Source organism: Lagenorhynchus albirostris, chromosome 2, assembly GCF_949774975.1.
Source record: "Lagenorhynchus albirostris chromosome 2, mLagAlb1.1, whole genome shotgun sequence".
In the NCBI taxonomy this organism is placed as follows: domain Eukaryota; kingdom Metazoa; phylum Chordata; class Mammalia; order Artiodactyla; family Delphinidae; genus Lagenorhynchus; species Lagenorhynchus albirostris.
In genome coordinates, this window is record NC_083096.1 from 111,647,535 (window position 1) to 111,668,101 (window position 20,567).

At 40.0% G+C, this 20,567-nt stretch overlaps 1 protein-coding gene across 1 annotated transcript; it reads left to right on the forward strand.

Annotated features, from left to right (window-relative positions):
• The first annotated feature begins 3,444 nt into the window (after positions 1-3,444).
• C2H1orf52 (chromosome 2 C1orf52 homolog) lies at positions 3,445-15,216 on the forward strand. Its single transcript, XM_060139640.1, has 3 exons — positions 3,445-3,767; positions 4,408-4,606; positions 10,948-15,216. Exons 1-3 carry the CDS (start codon positions 3,492-3,494, stop codon positions 11,019-11,021), a joined length of 549 nt encoding a protein of 182 aa, XP_059995623.1. The 5' UTR covers positions 3,445-3,491; the 3' UTR covers positions 11,022-15,216.
• The last annotated feature ends 5,351 nt before the right edge of the window (positions 15,217-20,567 follow it).

Consider the following 20,567-nt stretch of genomic DNA (forward strand, 5'->3'; position numbering starts at 1 on the left):
TACCAGGGAAGTCCCTTGATAAACATTTTCTAAAATTTAATTTAGTTTAATGATTAGTACTTTTGTGGTTAGTGATTTTTGTCTCCTGTTTAAAAAATCTTTGCCTATCCTAGTGCTGTGATGATAATCCCCTATGTTTTCCTCTGGAAACTTAGTTGTTTTCATTTCACAATTAGCTCTATGATCCATTACAAAGTAATTTTGTGTACAGTATAAAGTAGAAGTTAAGTCTTGTGGCTACTGTCCTTTTACCTAAGCAGCGTGAAAGGGAGCAGGAAGTTTCATGCTCTGTCCTTATCTTGTATCACTGCATAAATAAGTACGTTGTTGATTTTGGAGGGAAAAAAAATAGTTAACCAAGCAGGAAATCGATCTTTGTTGTTAAATGTAATCTTTTGAGGGCTTTCTGAAAGAAGAGCTAAATTTAAGCACAAACAATATGTGGGTAACTTGAGTGCTGCTCCTAAAGGCCTTACTCTGATCTTGCCACTCTATTTAATTATGAGACAGTTGTCCTTCACTGTGGTGGTTCCCAAACTGCTGCCTATTTCAGAATCACCTGGAGAGCATTTCTTTTTTTTATTTTGCTGTATGTGGGCCTCTCACTGCTGTGGCCTCTCCTGTTGCGGAGCACGGGCTCTGGACACGCAGGCTCAGCGGCCATGGCTCACGGGCCCAGCCACTCCGCGGCATGTGGGATCTTCCCAGACCGGGGCATGAACCCGTGTCCCCTGCATCGGCAGGCAGACTCTCAACCACTGCGCCACCAGGGAAGCCCGCTTGGAGAGCTTTTAAAGATCTGGATGCCAGGCTGTGGAAGCCAGTCATCAGAAGTGGGTAAAAATTTCTAGGTGATTCCAACGGGCAACAGTGTTTGGAAACCACAGTCTTACTGGATGCCAAATACAGTGATTGGTGTTGCCACATGTGTGATCTTGTTTTTAATCCTAATAACAACTCTGCAAGGAGGGTTTTATTGTTACTTTTTTTTAACAGACGAGAAACAATCTCAGGATAAAGTATATGGCTCCTCAAAGTATGTGGCACAGCTCTTTAGAATTAAAATCTAGGGCTGTTTGACTCCAAGATCAGTGTTCTGTCTACAACTCCATGCTCTCTTATTAACATTTCCTAGACGGCAGAAAGGTAAGAGTGGAGATTGTGTATTTTTTCACTCATAATTCAATATTTATTGATTACCTATCATTTTAGGTGCTGGCGATACAGTGATAAAACAGACAATGTCTATGTTCTCATAGAGAACTCACATTCTAGTTGGGGGAGATAGTTAGAAAATAAACAAGGAAACCCTGATAATTCTAGTTGCTGTGGATATAAAATAGGGCATGTATGAGCTAAACAGTAACTTGGACCAAAGTGTTTATAGCATTATGAGGGAACTCCTCTCAAAGCAGGCAACATTTGAGCTGAGGCCTAAACCATAAGAAGGAAGGAGCCAGCTGTGTAAAGTTCTAGTAGGAAGTTTAGGCAAAAGTAACATTGAGTGCAAAAGTCCTGAGGCAAGAATGAGCTAGTGAGGACCACCCAGGCCTGTATGGCTGGAACGTAAGTATGAGGGGTGACTAGGGAACTCAGGAGCCCGGATTGAGATGAGGTTTCACAGATAGCGAGGACCAGATATGGAAGGATTTACAGACCATTGTGAGAAGTTTGGATTTTCTTCTTTCTTTTTTGTATATTGAAATAAAAGAGCTGTATTAGGGACTAGTATATAACATTTGCATACATTTTCAGGGTATTATACTATATTCCAAAAAACTGTTAATGCTCAAGGGGCGTTGGGCCATACTGTATCAGCTTGACCTCTGGAGGGGCTGGAGGCTATGTCCACATGACCAATCCCCAGTAAAAACTCTGGACGCTAAGTTTCGGGTGAGCCTCCCCAGATGGCTCCATGCATGTTGTCACATGTCTTTGCCGCAGAAGTTAGTACTGTCTACACCTCCACTGGGAGAAGACAGCCAGAAGCCCTGCATGTGGAAGGCTCCAGCACTCTGCACCCTGCATCTCTTCCCTTGGCTGATTTTAATCAGTATCCTTTAGCTACAATAAACCATAATCACGAGTAAAACAGCTTTCAGAGAGTTCTGTGAGTGCTTCAAGCAAATTACCAAGCCTGAGGATGGTTTTGGAGGCTCCCAAACTTTGCACTTTGGGACCAACATTTTCCTTTGCCAATGTAGGTACTTGGGTGGAAATTTTTGAGAAACAGATCTACACCCTCATAAATTATAATCCACAATACTTATTGATCATCTACTCAATGATAGGCACTGAGCTAGGTACTAGGAATATAAAAATGAACAAAGCATACTCCAACTCCTCCCCGGAAGGAGCTCACAGACATTGTGCTATGGGACTGGGAAAGAGTGAATAAGACATCTTCTCTGCCTCCTGGAGGTGAGTGTATCGTGTAAATGAACAGGCATCCTGTGAACGTTTACACTGATACCAACTTCACTGCTTTCACTTGGGTATAATTCCCTCTGAGTTCGTGAGGAGGAGTCAAAGATTTCTAGTTCCCTTGGTGACTAGGCACATGGTTATATCGTTTATTGTACTAAGAGAGGGAACACAAATGCAGAAGCAAGTTATATGTAAAGGCAAGTTACTGATCTTTAAGTGGGTGTTTGAGACCCCAGCACGATGTCCATACATAAAGTTTAAGAGCCAAATGGAGGTTTGATCCAGAACTTGAGAGGTTGGAGTTGGAGACCCGGATTTGGGAGTCACAAGCATTAAGGTAGTTAATGCCCTGGAAAGGGATGGTCTGACTTGCAACTTTGTAACACCCTCTACAGATTGTTAGTAAGTGTGGCTGAAAGCTGGTGTAATATGTTGCGAAACACCGGCGTTTAAGGGCCGTACAGAGCAAAGCAGGCATGGAAGGAGGCTGACAATCCAGAGAGTTTGGAGGACCCCCAGAGTGGTGTGATGCAATACAAGAGAAGTTCCATCAAAGGAGGCTGTTCAGAGTGCGCTGGAATGAGGTCAAGCAGGAGAGGATTCACTCTGGGACGTGGTAAGTCCACTTACCCATAGAGGTCTTCCATGACGACTGAGGGAAGCACATTGAGAGTAATTTTATTTTGAGGAAGAGATGCAGCAGGATCAGAAAGCAATCCTGGTCTCTCTGGGCAAGGGCTTTAAGGTGGCGGTGAAAAGACAAAATTTTTAGCTTTTCTTTGCCTTTAATAAATTCTTACTGAATCTGAAAGTTTGGTTGGACCACTGCCTGAGGATCTGTCTCTTCTCAGGGGTCCTCAGAAAAGAGCATTAGAAACCTCTGATTGAGGGCGTGCGCGGCCCCGCCTCCAGTCCTTCAGCCCGGCCGCAGTATCACGGCGCAGCCGCCAGGGGGTGCAGACTCCGGGCCCATCAGCGAGACTTGGGGCGGGGCCAACTGCGGGGCGGGCCCTGGCACGGCTTCCGGTTTCCGGCGGAGCCATCGATCGACGCGCGCAGCCGTCATGGCAGCGGAGGAGAAGGACCCTCTGAGCTATTTCGCGGCTTACGGGAGCAGCAGCTCAGGCTCCTCGGACGAGGAGGATAACAGCGAGCCGGAGGAGACAAGTCGTAAGGCCTCGGATCCGGCGAAGTCGGCGGGCGGCTGTGGGAACAAGGCGGAGAAGCGGCTGCCTGGACCCGACGAGCTGTTCCGGAGCGTGACTCGCCCGGCCTTTCTCTACAATCCGCTCAACAAACAGATCGACTGGGAGAGGCACGTCGTCAAGGCGCCAGAGGAGGTGAGGTCCCCGACCCCGTTTCCCGATCTAGGTCCCGGCCTCCGCCCCCTTCCTCCGGAGCCCCCTCCTGGGGACCAGCTGTCCGCCCCACACACGCAGTCACCCCCTACGGGATGCCGCACCACCCTCTCCCACCTCCAACCCTGGGGAGCCCGGGCCCCCTCCCCCAGCCTGGTGGGTGTCAGACCGGATCCGCAGCCCCGCCCCCTTGTGAGGAGACCCAAACCTCCGCGCTCGGTGCCCTGACCCCGCGCGGCTAGGACTAACGGTGGTGACTCCCCCGCCCCCCTGCTGCAGCTTCTCCCCGAGACCCCTTCCCTTTGATGCCGAAGTGCCTGCGGTGCTGCCTCCAAGACAGTGTCTGCTGCAGCCTCCTGAAGGGGTCAGCCTTGGCGTAGTATCTCTGAGACTGGATTCTTCTTTGGTAACTAAAAGTTAATAGCTTTATTCGTATAGGGAACCCTTTGGCTTTTCACTTAACAGTAGTGTGATTTTGATGGAAAAATATGTCTTTAAACCTTAAAAAAGAAAAAAAAAAGTCAGCCTGAAGAATAAACGAACTGCAGGGAGGTGCATGTGCCCATACCGATTATAGGAACCTCGGTTCGTCACAGTGTTTCTTAATGTGTTTGCTTAACAGCCTCCGAAGGAATTCAAAATATGGAAGTCAAACTATGTACCACCTCCGGAGACCTACTCTACTGAGAAGAAACCTCCCCCTCCAGAGTTGGATATGGCAATAAAATGGTCTAACATATATGAGGACAATGGTGATGATGCCCCACAGAATGCTAAGAAAGCTAGGCTTCTCCCAGAAGGGGAGGAGACAGTGGAATCAGGTAAGGAAAGTCAGACTCCAGTGGTAATGCCTTTTGGTCCCTGTGATGAGTTTTAAGAGAACGAGATGTTTAATGAGTGAAACTTAAATCTAGTCAGTTAGCAAACTGATTGTGATGGTCTTTGGGTGTCTTTTGCTGTGTGTGTGTGTGTGTGTGTGTGTGTTTAACATCTTTATTGGAGTATAATTGTTTTACAGTGGTGTGTTAGCTTCTGCTGTATAACAGAGTGAATCAGCTATACATACCCATATATCCCATATCTTTTCCCTCTTGCGTCTCCCTCCCTCCTACCCTCCCTTTTAATGTGTTTTTGAGAAACGTCATAAAATATTCAGGATTTAAAGTGAAATCTTTGATGTCTCAACCAGTAGTATATTGATGTATGATGCCTTATTATTAAAGCAGCATGAGTTATTTCATGAACTCTTTGTTGTGACTGCAGTTGTGAAGTGCTGATGGCTTCATTTTATATTAAAGCAATTGTGCTTTACAGCCAAAATTAGTGTCACAAAATGGATTTAACTGAGTATTACTACATAGTAATTAACAATAGTAACAAGATAATGACTTAGTTGTCTTGCCTTAGTTCATAATATCATAATTCCACCTTACAATTCCATTATTGTAAGTAATCACAGTAATCTCTGCTTCCATACTTTTACCCACTTACCCCCTTGCCTCACTTGCTTAAAACCCTTCACCAGCAGCAGAGTGAGCCCTCTATGATAGGCCCTGCCTTTTTCTCCACCCTCATTTCAGATGGCCCCCTTGTAGAACTTTAAGATCTTAAAATTCAAAACTGAATAGACCATGCTATTTTATGGTTCCATGCCTTTTAATATATGTTCCACCTTAGTCGGGAATGTTTTTCCCTCCCTCTTGGCTGGTAAACTCATTCATCCTTTAAAATCCAACTCTAAGAAAAAGAGAGTTGGTAATATCTAAATCTCAAATATTACCTTCCTCTAGTTAATTATTTGCTCCTCTGTACCCTGTATGTGCTAATGCTATTGATGGCCCTTACCTCCTTTTATGTGATTTTTTGTTCATAAGTCTATCTGCTTTATGAAGATGAGTTCCTTAAACAGCAGGGTCCAGGTGTTATTTATGTTTATAATACAGTTTGTAGTATGTTGTGAGTATTCAGTGGATTATTGGACTAAATATTTTTGACTATCATTTTTATGAAAGAGTGTGTTGTTTTTGTTAAACAAATTTCTGATCTTCCCATAATACAACTGCTACTTATTTAGCTCATTTTACAACTGCAGAGAATTTTGTTTGTTTCAAGAGAAAGGGTAACAAACTGGTAGGAGTTCTTACTCCAATTTTTGGTTTTTTGTTTGTGTTTTTTTAAGGAATAGGATATTTATTCAGATCTAAAGTGTCTCTTCACAAAATTAATGCTTGTTAATTCCAAATGGGAAAAAAATAGTAACTTCATTTTGGAGTTACTTCATTGTGGAGAAGCCTGGCAGACACCATTTTAATCAAGCGATTAAAGTGATCATAAATAACAGGACAGATCAAAACTGAGTGTCACTTGAACACAGCATCACGTTGGTGATATTCTTGCCGAACACAAACATGCACAAATTGAGGGATATTCCACAAAATAACTAGCTGAATCTTCAAAAGTATCAAGGTCATGAAAGTCAAAGAAAGATTGAGGAAACATTTTTGACTACAGGACACTAAAGAGATGTGACGATTAAATGCAATACACATTCTGAAGTGTATCCTTTTTTTACTATAAAGGATATTACTCTCCAGTTTTGATTCTACCTGGCTTTCCCATTTCTTTCACTGACTTCCCAGTGTGAATTAGAAGTCAGTAGTGAAGGTACCTCTTCAGTAAATGGCATCTTTTTGGACATGCCAAATGAAGTGGACATTAAAAATACCTCATATTTTATAGTATCTTTATATAATTAATAAAAAACACTTTTGCATAAATTACATTTAATCCTTACAACACCTTGTGAAACCAGATAGGGAAGTGTCAGAATGAGAGCTTATGTGACTTGTCCAAGATCACAAAACTAGAAAATGCTGAGCTCTAAAATAGTACCTTCACACAAGTTTTCTAATTTGTTACTCTTAGCAACCTAGTACAGAAGTGATACATGATTCATTATTACTGTTTTGTAGACAAGAAGACAATCTCAGATTCAAGAATTGCCCAAATTCACACAGCTAGGAAGAGGCAGAATAGGAATTCAAATTCAGATCTTTAAATGGAAATGATGCCATATTAAACTGGGGTTTAGTCTCTTGATGTTTTGCAAGCGAGAGTGCTTGAGGAGTAGCTGTCCTGTGGGAAGAATGGCAATAAGGCCACTAGAGTTGATATTCAATCTAGGGTGTCATAGGCTGGTGCTCTCCTATCTTTGTTCCTATGTGGAAAAGGCAAGGTTTATATACCAGGACAAGTAAGTAGAAAGAATTATCTTTTTTTCCAGCTTGCCTTTTAAGTTCAGGTAGCAGGAAATATGTGTGAGAGAATGCTGCTATTCCCATAGGTAATTTCTGACCTTTTGATCATATGATGGTCCTCCGTTAGAAAGTGGATGTTGGCAATATCAAAAAACAAAAGGACCCCAGTGCTCAGCCAGCTTAAAGCTGGATCATAAGATTAAAAGATAATACTGAAATCTTCAATTTTGACTTTAATGTTGGTTGTTGAATGTAACTATCTTCTTTTTGTAATGAATACCTTTCTTCTTAGGAGTGATTTTTGCCATTTCAAACTCCCATACTATGTTCACAGATCAATTTCCCAACCTCTTTTTTTAACCCTCTTTTTTTTTTTTTTTTTTTTTTTGCGGTATGCGGGCCTCTCACTGTTGTGGCCTCTCCCGTTGCGGAGCACAGGCCCCGGACGCGCAGGCTCAGCGGCCATGGCTCACGGGCCCAGCCGCTCCGTGGCACGTGGGATCTTCCTGGACTGGGGCATGAACCTGTGTCCCCTGCATCAGCAGGCGGACTCTCAACCCCTGCACCACCAGGGAAGCCCAACCCCCTTTTTTTTTAATTCATAAAATATCTTGTATTAGAAGCTCCACATTCTTTTTTTTGTTTGTTTGTTTTCAATAGGAGATGGAGCAGTCTGCTCTTTTTTTTTTTAATTAATTAGTTTGTTTATTTTTGGCTGTGCTGGGTCTTTGTTGCTGTGCGCAGGCTTTCTCCAGTTGCTGCGAGAGGGCTTCTCATTGCGGTGGCTTCTCTGGTTGCAGGGCACAGGCTCTAGGTGCACGGGCTTCAGTAGTTGTGGCTCGCGGGCTCTAGAGCGCAGGCTCAGTAGTTGTGGTGCACGGGCTTAGTTGCTCCGCAGCATGTGGGATCTTCCCGGACCAGGGCTCGAACCTGTGTCCCCTGCGTTGGCAAGCGGATTCTTGTTTTTCTTTTCTTTTTTTTTTTTGGCGATACGCGGGCCTCTCACTGTTGTGGCCTCTCCCATTGCGGAGCACAGGCTTCGGACGCGCAGGCTCAGCGGCCATGGCTCACGGGCCCAGCCGCTCCACGGCATGTGGGATTCTCCCGGACCTGGGCACGAACCCGTGTCCCTTGCATTGGCAAGTGGACTCTCAACCACTGCGCCACCAGGGAAGTCACAGAAGCTCCACACTCTTAAATATAAATCTCATTTTTAGATTATCAAATTACTTTGTTTTTATTTTTCCTTCTCATTTTCTGCCCTTTGGCCTTTTTTGCCAGTTAACTCGTTCCAGGTAAGGAAGCTGGGAAAAATTCAAAACTCATCATAAATCCTTACTACTTATCAACACTTGTTTCGTGGTTGTAAAATGTAGATGATTAAGGCTTAGATATTTATTGTAGCTTAATTAACATGTAATTAATCTTGAAGGTCTAACTAAAGTAGCTAATGCTTTTTTTTTTAAGAATTTAGAACCTTAGTTTCTATTAATAATTTAAGCTTGTTTACCTCAAGTGACATGAATTCCGTAATATAAAAATTGTTTCCTTACAAGTTCATCTGTAGTATACGGCACAGAGTAAGAAGCTCAGTAAAGTTGATGATCGAACATTTCAAGATTTTTTTTTTTAAGACAATCCCTTGTTATATCACTAGATGGCATTAGCTCTTCTGTTCAGTGACTGGTAGGAAGATATTTTTCCAACCTCAGTAGTTTGTGTTTTTATTGTTATTCAGTAAATGAACTTGTAATAAGTGACAGATTAAAAGCAGAAGTGTCTCAGGACGGTCTTTTTAATATATGTTAACACTGCATTTTCTAGTAGAGTTAGAAAGTAATTTCAATTTTTATATTACTACTGAAAATAGTCTCAAAAGTCAAGCATGATGATAATTAAGCACCAATTAAAAAACAAAGGCCTTGGCTTGTTTAAACTGTATGCCTTATCAGTTGGTTTGTAGAACAAGTATTTTTTTGTATACATGATAAACTAATGATTAAAACTTTGCTTTGTAAATTCCTGGGATGATTTGTTGATCTGAATTGTATTTTATCATACTGGGTACATAAATCTGTAGTGCTCTATTAAATATATGAATAACATCACTGTGCTGTGTTTCAAGATGCATTACCTGCTGTTGATACCAATTATTGTCCACATCAACAAAGGAAATATTCTGAGTCTGGTAGTTAGCAGAAGGGAATTGAAGGCTTAAGGTTTTAAGTTTATTTTTCCCATAATGAGTTCGTGATCTGAAAAACAAAACAGATGAACAAACAAAACAAAACAGAAATAGGCTCATTGATAACAGAGAACAAACTGGTGGTTGCTAGAGAGGAAGGAGTTGGGGGGACAGGTGAAGTAGGTGAAGGGGTTTAAGAGGAACAAACTTCCAGCTATACAATAAGTAAGGCACAGGGATGTAATATACAGCATAGAGAATATAGTCAATAAGATTGTGATAACTCTGTATGGTGACAGATGGTAACTAGACTTATTGTGGTGATTATTCCATAATGTATAAAAATACCGAATCACTGTGTTTATACACCTGAAACTTAATATTGTGTGTCAATTATAATCCAATAAAAAAAAGAATAGGACAGAGCTCCCCAGTCTCTATCAGAAGAATATCGAGAAATAACATGTAAAAAATGACTGTAAAGTCCTTTTGCAATGTGAAGTGTTAAGTAATAACAATAAAATTGACATTGTTTTTTTGACTGTTAATAAAAGGGACGTTGAAATGAGAAAAAAAAGTTTATGTTCTGATATCAATGGCTTCCCCAATTTTTTAATATGAAGTCCCCTTTCAACATCAAAATATTTTATAGGCCACCACATGGTAGTTATTGAACTTTGAGTATCTATTGATTGAGAAAATAAAGTACAATGAATTCAGTAATGTGCTTAAAATAAATTTGTATTTTATAAATCATAACATCTTCTACATGTTATGTGTTCCATCTACATGGAGTTCTTAAAATAATGCCATTCGTTTGTTCAGAGAGATGGGGATTAGCAGCTGTTCTGTGCTACCCTGTGTTTTGTTGAAACATGTAGTTGGATTGTTTTAATTGAATAAAAGGGCCCATTGTTTCAGGTTTTACAATCTTTTTATTTATTAATTGGAAATTTTCTGTGAATACAGATACTAATAATATTTTAGAAAAGTGTAAAGGACATGGTTTTAATTTGAGGTTCTTCTCCCCTCCCCCCCATATTCTCCATAATATGAAGGCAGGGAAGAAGTCTGTTTTTCTCTTGCCATTGGAATATTCTGACCATCCTAGGAGCGGGAGAATGTAGAACACCTACATAGGACAAAACTGAAAATACAGTTTCAGTGAAACATCTACTTGTGAAAGCCTTTTTAACTTCAAAATGCATGTGTGGGGCTGGGGGTGGGGCGATGAGATGGGGGCAGGTGTTTGTGGGGGATGGAAAGCAGATTGGAGGAGAAAGACTAGCTGATAGACACATAATGTCATGGTTAAATTGACATCTTTTTTTGTAAAAAAAAAAAAAAAGAACGGTATGTGTTCCATTCTTAACATGTAGATTATATATTTAACTATCCACCATGTATATACTGTAGAATATTTGAGAATAGCTTTATCAGAACAAATTTTGATTTTCTCATTTTAAGCTACCTTAATATAGCACTAAAAGATCACTGTAGATTTTGTGTAACATTACAGTTGAAAAAATTCCTTATTTTTACTTGCAATTCCTTATAATTTACTTGCAATAACTTCTGAAAGTTATTTTTGTTTTTTTATTGGAAAACTTTGAAAGAAACATTAGTTGAGGATAATGATTTTGGTATAGAGTCAATGAAATTTTAATGCTTAACATTTTTTTAATATTACTGATTGAAACTCTTCCTTTCCTGTTTAAAGATGATGAAAAAGAAGAGCATACTTCTAAAAAGCGCAAAATAGAACCGGGAGAACCAACAAAGAAGAAAAAATAGAAAACAAATGACAAGAATTTTTGGACTGTGAAACTTTGTTGAAATGAATTTTTTTGGCAGATTAAATTGATATTGTAAATTATTATGAAACAACATCTCCATGAAAGTATATGTTAATTAACTAATGAGTTTTGGTGCAGGAACCTTCCACTGTAGAACTCATTTTTTATTTAAAACTTATATGTATTTAAAACTCAAATGGTGACTTGTGATTGTGAAATTGACAACACTTGGAAGCATTCTTGCTACCACAGAATTGGTGACATGCTTTGAGTTTCATCCCATGTTGACATGCCAATGTTCTATGAACCTTTTATAAAGGAGTATATTTTTAAAGTAAATATATTGTACTGTGAACTTGTAGGGTGCTTTTCAGCAGTGTTTGTACAGTGTAAATAGATCATGGAAATAAAATTACCAGTATTACTATTACTGCATAACATTAACATTTGAATATTTGTGACAAGTACCCTCTTTGCCATGTGACATTCTGATAGTGGGTATTACCATTTAGGGAGTGCCTCCTGTGTTCCAAGTGCTTTGTGCATATATTATCTCTGATCCTCAGCCTAATAAAGCAGGTATTAATAGCCTCATTTTATAATAGAGATTAATTTATCCACGGTTACACAGCTAATGAGCAATGAATTTGAGATTTAACTCAGGACAGTTGAACTCCAAAAATATCATACTAAACCACCTCTCAGCCAATCAGAATTTAGTCATCTTCGCTCAGGGGGAAATTCCTCTGCCCTCCTGATTTCTGTAATGATCCATACGGCCTGAAGACCATTAAAAACATTACTGAAGGGCTTCCCTGGTGGCGCAGTAGTTGAGGGTCCGCCTGCCGATGCAGGGGACACAGGTTTGTGCCCCGGTCCGGGAAGATCCCACATGCCGCGGAGCGGCTGGGCCGATGAGCCATGGGCGCTGGGCCTGCGCGTCCGGAGCCTGTGCTCCTCAAGGGGAGAGGCCACAACAGTGAGAGGCCCACGTACCGCAAAAAAAAAAAAAAAATTACTGAAAAAAAAGTCATATTTTAGGAACTGTAGTTGCCATCTCTTCCAGGTACTCTTCTGTGGTAATCAGTAGAGATCTTCTCCCCTGATTATATTACTGCACTTATCATATATGCCTTATATTATGATCATTGATTTCCCTGTTAAATAGTAAGCTTGCCAAAGATAAGGATCTTCTACAAAGATTTGCTAGATGTAGCAAATGAAATTACGGGATACCCAGTTAAATTTGAATTTTAGATAAACAACAAATGATGTTTTAGTATATGTGATATTTGAGAAATACTTATAGTAAAAATTTATTTATCTGAAATTCAAATGTAACTGAGCATCTTATATTTTGTCTGGCAACCCTATGCCTATGTGTTTTCTCTATCCAGCTCCTGTTTTAATGCTTTGCATGTAGTAATAAAATCAACAAGGGGTATTTAGGAAGATTGTAATCTTAGATTTGACTTCTGCAGTCCAAAATGCAGTGAAGTTATTTGTAACATTTTGAAAGATAAAAAAGAGCGGTTATATACTGCGTCAGTCTTTCCACGATTCTTACATGCCTTTAAGAGACAAGAGTTAATTACAGGACATTATTCAGTTTTTTAAAATCCCCAGTCTGATTGTTTTCCCCATGCTGGAAACCAACATTTGAAAAACTATAAAATTTGTTGAGAACATGAATCAAGTAGATTTAAGTTTGTAAAAGTCATTAAAAGTGTACCAGTCATAGTGTTTTGTGGATTGAGGAAGGGACATGAGTATGATGGCTTCCACTGTATCTTCAACTTACAAATGCAGTTCTACAGCTGCTTATCCTCTAGGTTTACAAGTATCTGAATCCCAAAGTTGAAATAATTGATAAATCAAGAAACTTTTTAAGGTTGAAATCTTTGTACATGAATAATTGGGAGGGCAGTGGTATCATGTACTAGGGAGTGGCATCAACTGGTAAAGCATGAGTCCAATGTGACAAAAATGGAAATATGAGGTTGTGATTCCCAAATCTGGAAAAATCTATAGTCTGGATGAATGTATTGGTGGAACAGATATCTCGGAAGTTACTGAAATATTACAAGATTTAAAAAACTAGCATGAAAATGAACCTCATACAAGATAAAAAAACACCAGCAAGCCACTGTCTGAAAATCTTTTTAACTTCTTTTTACCACTCATTGTTTCAACTCCTATCTTGTATCAATCAGTTTGTGACAGAGAACAAAAGATCACTAGATTGGTCTCTAGTGGTGCTTTGAGCCTCTTTTCTAGAAGGTAGCAGAACTGGGAAGGGGAGAAACAAAATACCACTTTTCCTTGGAGGGGGTAAATATTCTGATATTTTAAACAGGAAAGGTAGTTGCTACACTTGTGAGATTATTAAGCAACTGCTGGAAGATGTGCACCTATGTGAGTACAGGCCAAGCCAGTTTTAGGAGTGGGAGAGAGAATTTAGGAAGAAGGAGGCTAAATATTTTGGGGCAGTCTGACTCAGCCATTTGTATCTCGGGTTTCTTTTCAAAGTATGGCCAAGTAACAGAAGGGGAAATGAACTTGCTTATGGATTGCTTCACCTTCTGCAGAAATATCCCTGGTTGGAAAATGGACTTTCATGTCACTCTACATCTATCACCACATTAGAGAATGGATTTTTTTACCCCCTTCAGAGATGTCCTGGGAACAGGTCTAAGTGTCCATGTGGGTACTGTAGATAAGGCGCTGTTTGGTTCAGGTAGTGAAAACCCAGTGGAGAAGGAGCTTCTAAAAATCCATGAAGATTCGGAAAATCCTCTATCCAAGTTGCTTCCTGTTTAGAGAATCAAGTCACTTGATATTTCTGATTGTTTCCTCATCTTTAAGATAAGGAAGTTAGGTCGCATCAGGCATGAAGGACTTCTTTTGCGCAAAGACAAAATTTGAGAAAAGAACTAAGCATTTGTGGGCCATGTTTTAAAATTCAAAGTATAAATAATTTTAGAGTTTTATGGAAAACTGGAATCAAAGAACATTACTGAGAAAATTTACCCTGCTTTGTAGCCATTAAGATACTAATATTACTTGGACTTGCTTCTAATCTTAACCCTTAATGCTGTGTAGTGCTTTTGAATTCACAGAGTTCAATCATATAGTAGTATTTTATTTGCCAAAAACCTAATGGGGTAGGTTTTATCATTTCCAAATTAGAGAATGGAAAATAGGCCCAGCAAGATGAAACAATACACGGATACACCAAGAGTTAGCTTCAGAGCTCAGGCTAGAATCTGCATCCCGTTCCATGCAAAATTTATGGAGAACCTCTTGGGTGCAAGACATTATGATAAGAACAAAGGACTCATCTTCATTTTGGCAAAATCACATTGGCGGCCATGAGGAGGATGTATATGTAGGTTACTAGTCGAGTCAGAAAGACTGGTTGCTGTGGTCTAAATAGAGTGATAAGTGTCTGAGTGAACTAAGGCATTGGAGAAGAGACACTGATTTAAGAAACGGATAGTGCTTAGTTGGATATAATGGCTGAGAGTGAGGTTTCCTTTTATTGCAAACTATGTACTTTTAATTAAAATATGAATGTAGCAATGCAGGTTTGGACATGACCTACATGTAAAACATATTGCCATACAATTCAGTTAGAAACAAAGCCCCACTGGGGATATTTGAAAATGTAATTATTTTTATAGGTATCTGAGTGAACCCAGCAACTTTGATAAGTTAAAAACGGTGACATTTAAATCCACACTGGGCTTTAAAACATATCATTGGTGGTATTTTGGATTTTAGCGTTTCATATCCATAGTGAACTGCTTTCATACCTCCATTATCACTTAGTGCAGAAGTTCAGACATTCCAACAAAAAGGCGTTATGCTCCCAGCAAATGTTTTGAACTTTGCATAGCACTCTGAAGTTCTCTCTCTTTATCTCCCTCTACACGGTTTTCCTAATTTCAGGTATCGCATTTGCATTTTAATGCAAAAAGAGAGAGAGAGATAACAAGAAGCATTTGTATGTACAGTCCGAAGAGGAGGGATTTTGCCTGTTTTGTTCATTGACTAGAACAGTGCCAGCACATTGTAGCACTCAATATAACTGCGAAGTGTTGATGGTAAGAATTCCTCACCCGGGCTTATGGGTGATCCTCTCGAGGCTTGTGTTTTCAGTTGTATGGGCCAATAAATCTTGAGAATTTAAACCAGTTTAAGTGTTGTGTCATTTTCCGTCAAAAACATCCTAATTGATGTGAAACTCTTTTCCCCTTTGGTTTCTTCCAGGGTCCTGTGTTCTCCTGGTTCTCTTTATTTCTTCTCTCTGGCCCCCTCTCTTCCAACTGCCCTCAGATGCCACTGTACCCTACGTTGTTCTCTTCTCTACACCGGTTCTTGACAGTGTCAGCCAAGTTCATGGCTACCACAATCAGTAACCCTGATGGTTCCCTGCACTGTATGCTTACCAAAATGCTCTTGTAAAGCCCCAAATTTATGCATCCGATTGTACATTTCTGCTTGGGTCTCAAAGTCCCCTCACATACTGTATGTCCAAAACCAAACACATCGAGTCAAAACCCACACCACCTCCTATAATTTGTTTCTGGTTAATGGCATCACAGTCAACCCAGAAACCTGCCTTCTGCCTTACTTCCTTCCCATCATGTGGGTTTGGTCAGTAAATCCTGAGGCTTCTCTCCCCTCATTCTGACACACTTCTTAATCCAGCTCTAATGAATTATTTACAGTTCCTCAGATACACCATTGAGTTTAATCATTCTGTGCCTTCACTTGTACCATCTGCTTGGCCTGGCCCTTCTCCATCTGCTTAGTGAACCTCCCTTTTTCCCTCCAAGAAGCAGTTCAAGTACTCCCGCCTTTATTCACCTTGTTCTATTTATCTCTGTATCTGCACCTGAAAGTTGGTTTTCCCTATGCTCAGTACTAAACAAATAGCCAACATTTATGGAGTACTTACTATATGCCAGGCATTGTTCTCGCGCTTTCCATGTATTAACTCATTTAATTTGATGAGGTAGGTGCTAGCCCTACTTTTCAGGGGAGAAAACACGTACAGAAAGGTTAAGTGATTTGCTCAAGGTGGGAGAGCTGGGAAAGGCAGGCCGACTGGCTCCAGGTTCCTTCCTCACTGCCCTGGAGTCAATAGATTGGTGTGTATTTGACTCAAGGACTCTTCTTAGCCCTAGAAGGCACTCAGAATACAAATACTTGGAGAATTAATGAATACGAAACCAGTTCACTAACTGGAGGCCCAGCATTTGTTTAATACACCAGAAACATCTTTCAGATGGATCAGATTAATGTAAAAGGAAAGTCAGTGCATAAATGTTTTAAGAAGACCGATGGCAATTTCAGTGATTTAGTAGCTTATTTATCACATAGTTGGAGTGGTTTTGTTTTTGTTTTTTTTTTGCGGTACGCGGGCCTGTCACTGTTGTGGCCTCTCCCGTTGCGGAGCACAGGCTCCGGACGCGCAGGCTCAGCGGCCATGGCTCACGGGCCCAGCCTTTCCGCGGCATGTGGGATCTTCCCGGACTGGGGCACGAACCCGCGTCCCCTGCATCGGCAGGCGGACTCTCAACCACTGGGACACTAGGGAAGCCCTCAGCCTACTTTTTTTTAGCAAAGCAAGATAGCTTTAAGCCACAAATTGTGCCTCAAATTTCATTGTTTTCTCTAACATTTCAAATTATGGCTTGAGTTTAGAGTCATAGCACCAGGGCATGGGAAGGCCTCCAGAGGTCCTCTGGTACAGCCTTCCCAGAACATAGGAATGTCTCCTCTGTGATCGTTCCTCTCTTTTCTAGGCTCACAGGCAAGCCCACGAAATGAGAGGTTTACAGGCTGGATTTGAAAAATCATTTCCTGTATGTCTAATATTTGGTACCTAGGGTCTGGAACTTGTCCTGTTCCTTTCCCTGTGTTTACCATTTTCTGAAAAAAGGAGAAGAAACAGAGGATTTGGCACATATCATTGAAGTAAAAGTGCAGCTCTATTCCTGGCATAATTACCTGTCTCCATTTCTAAATGGGACCAAAATTCCAGCAAACTTCCCCAGCTGACTGTGGAGTTTACATTTAGAATTCCTGAGAAAAACTGCAATGAAATAACAAAACAATCACTTCCAACTAAGGAAGTGACTTGTCTGCCAGCAAAGCTATAAGCAAGCCAACTCAGAAATAACACCCACATTAGGGGGATTTTTTAAGACCCTGGTGCTAGTTTTTGCTAGTTTTCAATCTGGAGACGTACACGCACACAGTCATTGGAACCTTCTCTTTTTTACCATGTTCTGCCTTCAGGCCTTCCCCTCCAGTCCTCTCCTTAACTACAAAAAGTGGCCTAAAAGACGTAGCATAGCAGTAAAATTTCTTCCATAACATCTGGAATCCATATGTCAAATCCATAAGGCATAAACTCTTCATTGTTTTTCTTTTAATTTAGGCTTAATTACTTGAGCTCCAAATCCCCCTGCCCCGCCTCCCTCCATACCAAACTAATTAGAGCAATTATCTGAGCCATCCTGGGCTACAGATCTGTTAAAGCCTGTTATTGAGGTTAACAAATGAGAGGGTTAATTTCTCTAGACTGCTCCATAGTTGTCAAAGAAAGATAATAAGCCCTTACATTTGTAGGGTGCTTTTGCGTTTTTAAGGTCTTTTTTCTGTACACCAAGCTGCCACCCAGGAGAAGGGTTTACTTTGGGGGTTCCAGACTGTCCGGAACCCTTGAGGTAAGTGACTTAATTCTGAACTGAAGCACTTGGAATTCACTGCTACAACATGAAAGAGGCTCCCCCCGCCTTGCTGCTGCGACTGTATAAAAAAAAAAAAAAAAGATTTTGATGCTTTTTTAAAGAAATAGGATTGCCAGGTAGTACCTCTGGCGCCAACTTAGAAATGTTGACTTCAAACCTTAGACAGTAAGTGGCTTTTTTTAGATAATTTGACCAGGGCTCTGAGTATTTTTAACTTATTTAGAAGTTGCTGAATTCATCTGGTTGCTTTGGCTAATTATGAGCTGCTTAGGTTTTTCTATTCTTTTTCCACTTTTGTTTCCACTGTAACAGTAGCAAGGCTATCCTATATCAGTCTTGCTAGGTAGCTAAACTAAAGTTCCTAATTTAATCTTTTGCCCTGAAGGTTTTTTTTAGATCACCCAGCCTAGTATTAATTTTTTTCTTTTTTAAGCCCAGGAGAATTAGTTGAAGGAGGATTAGATTTTCTTAGCATTTACCATGATTTCAACTCATTTTTCCAACAAGGATTTGTGAAAATGTGATAAACAATGATGGAGAACAGATTTTATTTTTAATGTTCTAAGAGAAATTACAACTTTATTGCACTAAATTTTGAGAATGTGTTGCCTGTACAAGAGTTTAAATTGGAGAATAGATTTTCAATTGCCTCACATAAGTGCCAAAAGTAAGGGGAAAAAAGTCCATATGTTTCATAAGCACAGAAAACAAAAACTTTTAAGCTTTTTTTTACTACAAATATATTTAGTCTTTTCAAGGACAGGAACAATGTTTACACCAAAAATACAATAACAATTCATTATATTTATCACATTGTTTTAATTCATTCTCATAACATTATACATTATTATAAATTCTATTATAAATTCTATATAATAGTAATGTTCATTTAAAATTTTTCTGATTATGAAAATGATACATGCTCATTGTAGAAGTTCTGGAAAAAACAAAAGAGAAATCATTTTAGTAGTGAAATCCACAGTTAACATTTTGATATACAATATTTTCTTAGAGTTTTTTCCTATGCATATGTGTACATATTCTACACAATATAGATATTTCATATTTTACTTAACATTAAGCATCAATTCCATTAAGAATTCCTCAAAAACCTAATTTTTATTTTATTTATCTTTATTTATTGTTATTATAACAATATCATGTCCATATTTTTCAGCACTATAAATAACGCTAAGATGAACATCTTTGTAATTAAGTATTTGGTTGTAGTATTTGACTATAGAACTACTTTTGTGAGTAAGAACTCAAGATGGAGTCATATGTAAAGTTATCCAGTTTGCTTGACTTAATGTTCCTAACCTCTTTTTTTCTGTTATCATTATTGCTTTATTTTTTTCATTGTTTTTTTAAAATTTATTTTACTGAGGTATAGTTGATCTACAATGTTGTGTTAATTCCTGCTGTATACCAAAGTGATTCAGTTATACACATATATACATTCTTTTTCATATTCTTTTCCATTATGATTTATCACAGGGTATTGAATATAATTCCCTATGCTATACAGTAGGACCTTGTTTATCCATTTTATATACAGTAGTTTATATCTGCTAATCCCAAACTCCCAATCCATCCCTCCCCCACTGTGCTCCTAAACTCTTGAGACCACATTTAAACAAGTGTTTTCAAAATTTTTGTACATCTCCTTGAAAGTCCTAAATGTTAAGTCCCTTGCCAGAAGCCAGCTTTTTATAATAGCAATTTGGCATTTCTAATACATCCTCTTTTTAGGTGCTCTGAAAAACCACGTTTCCTTTTAGAATGCTCCAAAAAACTGTTCACATTTTAAAAAGCCACTTACCAGTGCTCAAACTGAGAACCTGGTTATTTTGCCTTCAGCAAAAGGAATTGGTGGCCACACGAATTAAAACAAATTTGGGGGACTTCTCTGGTGGCGCAGTGGTTAAGAATCAGCCTGCCAATGCGGTTCGAGCCCTGGTCCGGGAAGATCCCACATGCCGCGGAGCAACCAAGCCCGTGTGCCACAACTACTGAGCCTGCACTCTAGAGTCCGTGAGCCACAACTACTGAAGCCCGCGCGCCTAGAGCCCATGCTCTGCAACGAGAGGCCACCGCAATGAGAAGCCCGCGCATCGCAACGAAGAGTAGCCCCCGCTCGCCGCAACTAGAGAAAGCCAGCGCACAGCAACGAAGACCCAATGCAGCTAAAAATAAATAAATAATAAATTTAAAAAAACAAAAACAAATTTGGAAGTGAAAAGAGGACTGAGGGAAAAAAATAAAGCAGACTCAGCTTTTCTCCCCCACTTCTGCATTATTGACAATATTAATGCAATTAACAGAGAAAAACGTTGGGTGGAGCCAGAAGGTACTGAAGAAATACCCTCTGGTTTCAGGCCGACCAGGCTTCTCAGATTCCCCACAGCAGCTGGCCTGCCCCACTGCAGGAGGCACCCGGAGCCAACCAACTAAGGGAGAGTGCCAGGGAGCATCTCCCAAAAAAAAGGGCAGAAAGAAAATGCCTCCTTATCGTGACTTGTGGAATTGGGGAAATTCCACAATGGGAGCTCCCCAGTAAAGCTTTACCAGAGGGTTAAACAGCAGACTCCCAAGAGAGGAGCTCCCTGGGAGAAGTAACCTTATCCTGCCTCTCATCTTGTCACTTAATCACACTTACATTGTTACCTCACTGCTGGCATATCTTATCTTCTTAACTGGATTAGGGGCTGCTGCAAAGCCAGCAGGGCCTTACATTTCTTGTGGGGCAAATTCAAAGATCCGGCACAAAGCAATAAATT

Excerpts from the sequence above, each read along its gene's own strand:
- C2H1orf52 (XM_060139640.1), top strand. The coding sequence starts at position 3,492 with ATGGCAGCGGAGGAGAAGGACCCTCTGAGCTATTTCGCGGCTTACGGG. Across the intron at positions 3,768-4,407 it reads TCGTCAAGGCGCCAGAGGAG|CCTCCGAAGGAATTCAAAAT; the intron begins GTGAGGTCCCCG and ends TTTGCTTAACAG. Across the intron at positions 4,607-10,947 it reads GGAGGAGACAGTGGAATCAG|ATGATGAAAAAGAAGAGCAT; the intron begins GTAAGGAAAGTC and ends TCCTGTTTAAAG.